This window comes from Mauremys mutica, chromosome 11 (assembly GCF_020497125.1).
Source record: "Mauremys mutica isolate MM-2020 ecotype Southern chromosome 11, ASM2049712v1, whole genome shotgun sequence".
NCBI lineage: Eukaryota > Metazoa > Chordata > Testudines > Geoemydidae > Mauremys > Mauremys mutica.
The window spans coordinates 72,918,568-72,924,567 of NC_059082.1; the positions used below are offsets into that span (position 1 = coordinate 72,918,568).

The following is a 6,000-nucleotide window of genomic DNA, read 5'->3' on the forward strand; positions in this document are numbered from 1 at the left end:
TAGCTCTGTGATTCCCTGGAAAATTGGGTATGTATCACAAACAATTCTCCCTTGTAAAAATGAAAACATCTTATACCAAAAAATGCTGTCAGTGTTGAAAGAAATGAGCCAGAATTTTAAAAAGTGACTTGATTTTGAATACCCTAATTTCAAGGTTCCCAACTTGAGACATATCAAAGGGACCTGATTTCCAGAAAGTGCTGAGGAAATTCTTAGCAATATTGGTTATTATCTAATGTTCAGGTACTGTATTTGGGGGAACTATGTTAAATCTAGAGCTTACCGTCAGTGTCTGTAGGGACTAATATTGCTCTAAAGGCGTATTGAAGTTGGAAAAGTGTAGAGGAAACTATTTTTTATTTTACATAAATTGGAAATTTTCACAGAGGGCCTGATCCAGACCCCCCTCCAAACCACTGAAATCAATAGCAACCTTTCCATTGGCTTCAGTGGACACTGGATCAGCTCATTGAAGGCAATGGAAAGACTACCACAGCCATCAGTGGGCTTTGAGTCAAGATCGTATATTTGTTCATGGTTGTTTGTGTATTTCTGTGTGTTTTACCTACTCTAAAACACTAAAAAAAGAGAAAGTTTTCAGATGTTTCCCTTCCTTTGTCAGCAAACAACATCTGTTTCTATGGCGAGTGCTCATACTACTGCTCAACCGAGCATGCTCTTTGCGGAAAACCAGATCAGATCGAAGGTTCGCTCGCTGCTTTCCTACCTGACCTGTCTTTAGCTAAAAGGAAAACCTGGAGAAATCCATGGCGGCGCTCCTACCATAAACGCAAGAAAGCAGAGTGAGTAGTGGAGAAGAAAAGGGATTTCCAGCAGCAGAGCTAATGTATTGCTGGGTAGAATATAAGCAGTGGTTAATTAAAAAATAAACACAAATTCTGCAGAGGTCTAATCCAAAACCCATCGAAGTCAGTGGGAGCCTTTTCATTGCCTTCAGTGGGCATTAAATCAGGCCCCTAGACAATGATGTACTTGGAAAAAAATAAATATTTAGAATCTGGAAGAAACACCTGATCCTTGAATGGGCTTCTGTGGGACGATGCCCATGTCTAAAGACAAGCACTTGCATAAGTCTTTTCAGGATCAAGGCCTGTATCTGTGTCCAGTAGTGAGCCAGTCAGTCCTAGACAAGTCTTGAGTAGTTTAGATAATCTGACTTTGTAATTACTTAGAAGGCACACCTGATCTCCTAGTTTTTGGATCTGGGAACAGATATTTTCCTTAAACTCATGATTCTTCTAGAAATTCTAGAAAATTTACCTTAATTCATCAGGCACAATCTTTAGCAGAATTTGTATTGCTTAAAACAGCCTGTAGAGTTGGTTGTACATGTGCTAATCCTAACCCACTGCAGTACAACTAATTCTTTGAAAGGCTTTGTTATACCGAGTAACTTTTAGATCGGATATAAACAATCAACAATATCTCTTTTCCAGATGGGAAGTGGATCCGGATTATTGTGAAGAAGTTAAACAAACACCACCTTATGACAGTGGAACCAGAATTTTGGATATAATGGATATGACAATTTTTGATTTTCTAATGGGTATGTTTCAGATCTTTTAAAATTAAATGCAGTGTTTAATTATAGTAAGAACCAGTTCTCCATGCAGTGTTTTGTATAGGTCAGCAATTTTCTGATGCACACCTAGAATTGCACATACTTGTATGTGCAATTTGGGTAATTGTGAAATATTGCACATTTATTTGGACATATTTGCATCAGTGCGGATTAAAAGAACAAAGATTTATAGAACCATATTGTAAATAAGCACAATGATTAATGTCCTTTTTGACAGTCAAATGAAATGTTCTTCATGGAAATGCAGAGCCTCTACAACACAGTTTACAGTGAATGTCATTCTGTTGTAATGGATGCTTTCTATATGTACATGTCCAGGCTGTATATTATTGGTAGATCTCTGAACACTTGTGTGCTAGTGCGTAAGGTGTGGTAGATAAACAGAGGACTATTGATTCTGAATCAGGAAAGATGGAGAATACACCACAAACAGTATTTTTTCTATGTGCAACCCATTCAGAAATAAAATACTTACAAACACTGGACAAGAGTAACATATCCTAGGCCTGCTGTAATGTACTGAACATGGGGCTACAGCTTGAGACCATTTGGAAACTGAAGCCAGAAATATTCTGATCATGGCTGAAATAAGCGGCTTCTGGACTATCTGCCGATTTGCATTCCCAGCAACAAAACTTTAGGAATAACGGTGTAGAGTGGTGTTGTTTTGTTTTATCATTATTATCACTATTATTATTATTATTATTATTATTATTCTCTAGGAAACATGGATCGACATCACTATGAAACATTTGAAAAGTTTGGAAATGAAACATTTATTATCCACTTAGATAATGGAAGAGGGTAAATATGTTAATAATTTTATTGATCAATGGAATAATTTTGGCCAGACTAACTTCATGACAACACAGCTATGGAGATAATTTATACATTTCAGTATAGACATGATTAATCATTAGTGTTACAGCAATGTCTAGAGGCCCTAACCGAAATCAGGGATCCATAGGACTAGATGTTGTACAAACATAGATATGAGACAGCCCTGTCTTGAAGAGCTTCTGATATAAATAGGTAAGACAAAGAGTGTGAGAAAGGAAGTATTATTATCCCCATTTCACAGGTGGGGAACTGAGCCCAAGAGAATTATATGAATTCTATGAATTACCTGAGCTGATAGGGGAAGGCTGTGGTTCAGGTGGGACTGAATCCAGCTGTCCTGAGCCTTAGTCCTGTTCATTAATCATAAGACTATTCTTCTGCTCTGGTAATATAATTTACCTACATTCAATTTTCCCCAGAATAGTGAATCCCCATCAATTTAAGACACAAACTTTGTTTTGTTCTTTGGCTTGAAAAGGCCTGTTGAGAAAAATGTGAGGCTCTGGTACATCATTTTTGCTGGGGCCCCACCTGCTCCCACTTCACCCACATTTCACCCCAATGACAGAAGTTTGCAGGGGAGGGGAGCTAAGCTCAGGGACTTGATACAATTGTCTCCCTTTTTCCCCGTCTTGTCAGTCCTTGATCATGCGCCCAGTGGCAAAGCTCCCATTGCCTTCACTCATCAGGCCCTATATTCCTAAAGATCTTTTTTTAATTTTCTGGAATGAAAAGATACAGATGTGGATCAGACATTGAGATACCCTTTGTCATTTCATCCTTTATTTTTCAATAGGTTTGGAAAATATTCCCATGATGAGCTCTCCATATTGGTGCCTTTAAACCAGTGCTGCAGGTATGTTTTATTTTGGTATTTATTCCTAATCTGTAATGAGCCCTGTTTTTTTTCAGCTGGCAGGACTGAAATGCTCAGGAGTGAGCCATGTGCTGAATAAACCACTCATTTAAGGCACTCTGGGTATTGTTGGGCATCTATTGTTGACCAACACAATCTGTTTGTTTAATTGGTGCTTACAAAGCTGAGGCAGTGACAACAGTCAAATGTGGTGAAAACAGATGCAAAAGAGGTTTTCTGTCTATGGATTTCCCATCTAGATGTGCACCATGCTGAGCTCGATCTAGAAGAGGAGATTTCAGATACAGATTGTACACCACTGTCCATGTACTGTAGTTGCCTGAGAGTTCATATGCATGTCTTTCCAGCTTAATTGTTTTGTGGGTTTTTTTAAATGCTTGCTTATTGGGCACAGAAATCGTCTCTAAATGTTGGTTTTAGTCTTCCATGAAATTTCATTTAAAAGCTATGGGCAGTATGTTCTTGTTAAAAAGTTCTGCACTGATGCTCTTTGGGCACTTAGGAGCCTAAATCCCACTGATTTCAGAGAGAGTTAGGCACCTAAGTCCCTTTTGAAAATGAGACTTGGGTTCTTAAGTCATTTAAGCACTTTGAAATGTTACTCAATGTCTTTTTTTCATGTACATACCTTATTTGCATCAGTAGAAAGAGATTTTCAGCAAAACTATTTCAGTTACTACCAGAGCAAACTTCTGATTTCTTCAACTTTTTGTGATTGTCAAGTCTCTTTGACCTAAGTAAATTTTGAAAAATGGGACTTAGTTTCCTAACTCACTTAGAGAGTTTTGAAAATTTTACCCTTAATGTCACTGGCCAAGAATTTCAGATGTGACTAGTGATACTGGGTGCCTGAATTTTTGGGTCCTCAACCTGAGAAACTTTAAAGGGGATCAATTTTCAGATGGTGGGTGCTCAGCACTTTCTGAAAATCAGGCCTTTTTAATACATCTCAAGAGGGCATTTAAAAATTGAGCCACTCAAAACCACTAAAGACTTTTGAAAATGTTGGCCATTCGTTAAGAATATATGCCCGATATATTACTTATGTACCATGTTTTCTTATGTCAATGTCTTCCATGTTATCATGAGAAGGATTATTTCAATTCTGTCTTTTATGCCACATGTAATAAAGTGTAACTCAAATACTGATTTACTCTTTTTCCTTTATTCCTAGAATAAGGAAGTCTACCTATCTGCGATTACAGTTATTAGCCAAGGAGGAATACAAACTCAGTCACTTGATGGAGGAATCGTTACTAAAGGATAAAGTTGCACCCATCCTTTACCAGCTACACCTAGAGGCAATGGACAGGAGGCTACGGATTGTTCTCAATGCTGTTAGCGACTGTATAGAAAAAGATGGTTATGTTAATGTGGTTGAAAATGACTTTGACACTGATGTTAACACTATTACAACCAAGAGGTAGTGAAATCACACAACTGCATTTTTACTAGCTAAGTAAAGAAGATAAAAAAAGTCTTGCAAAAGACTGTGTATGCAACTTTGTGAATTCAATGAATTCAAAAATGAGATATAATTGTTCCCAAAGTAGGTAAAGTGTAGACTCTGTGAAGGATTAGTTAATTAAGAAAAATAAGTCTAATGTGATGCTTTTAAATAGTTCCTAAATCAGAATATGAAAAGGATTGGAAAATATTGAGGTCACTGACAGGTGACGCTAGTCTGGTGGCAAAACACCTCCTACTCTTTTTGTATAGAAAGGAGGCCTTTATTTAATATTTTGTATTTATATATAGTATATCTATGAAAAACCACAGGCACCTACCTACCAAATTAACAAAAGAGGGACAGCATAGTTTTGTGACTCACAATTTATTCTTGGTGACAGTCCACTTAGTATTTTGTGTTAACCCTTTAAGTGCTCTCATTCACTGTACCTACTTTAAATTGAATGCTTTGTTTTTCAACTACTCAGCATTTAAAGGGTTAAGACACGTGAACTTTTTAAAAGCAAAAATAACAGCCGCAACAATAATAAGTACCGTGATTAGCTGGAAGGGGATTTCGATAACTTTGCATTGACAAGAATACTTGAATGTTGGTTTTACAGAGTGATGTAAAATGACAAGTTGTACTATTTATCCATAAGAAAGTAGCAGCTCTGATCTTTCTAGACTATCGTAGTAGGGCTGTTACTTTTCCAACTTTGCTTTTGATAGTTTTGTGTAAATATATACATACATGGGTAAAAGCTGCTTTCAGCAGCTTCTAGGCTTACTTTTGCAGCATTTTTGTGGAATTGTTTGCAATGTGGTAAAAGTGCAATAAAGATATGGCAAATGTGTAGCCGGAGTGTCTAAATGGATTCATTTAAATTGCAAATATATTTCAAAGGAAAAATATACCCTAACTACATATTTGGGAAGTAGATGTTTAATTTGTGATCACATTTTGCAGTTCTAGATAGAGATGGTTGTGCCAGAGCAGACAACTAACTGATGGGTGATATACACTGAAATTCTGCAGCAGCTTTGCTACTGTGTAGGGTGGACAATTGTGGCATTTAGCTATAGCCCTGAGTACAGGGACATGCAGCTGGTTACTGGCCCGGGAGGAGCTCAGGGAGGTAACATGACTCCTCAGAACCACTGTGCTTCCTTGATTTCCACAGTTCCCTTTGACAAAATGCAACTGCTTTCCTCTGTGTACTGGGCTAGC

General features: G+C 37.5%; 1 protein-coding gene across 2 annotated transcripts in view; it reads left to right on the forward strand.

Annotated features, from left to right (window-relative positions):
- The window catches only part of FAM20C (FAM20C golgi associated secretory pathway kinase), a 78,383-nt gene extending 72,755 nt beyond the window's left edge, over nt 1–5,628 (forward strand). For both annotated transcript variants that reach the window (XM_044979699.1, XM_044979700.1), the window contains 5 exons: nt 623–803; nt 1,458–1,567; nt 2,326–2,407; nt 3,240–3,299; nt 4,495–5,628. In XM_044979699.1, the coding sequence (XP_044835634.1) occupies nt 623–803; nt 1,458–1,567; nt 2,326–2,407; nt 3,240–3,299; nt 4,495–4,747 (686 nt within the window). In that variant the 3' untranslated portion in view covers nt 4,748–5,628. The remainder of the gene's footprint in view (nt 1–622; nt 804–1,457; nt 1,568–2,325; nt 2,408–3,239; nt 3,300–4,494) is intronic.
- The last annotated feature ends 372 nt before the right edge of the window (nt 5,629–6,000 follow it).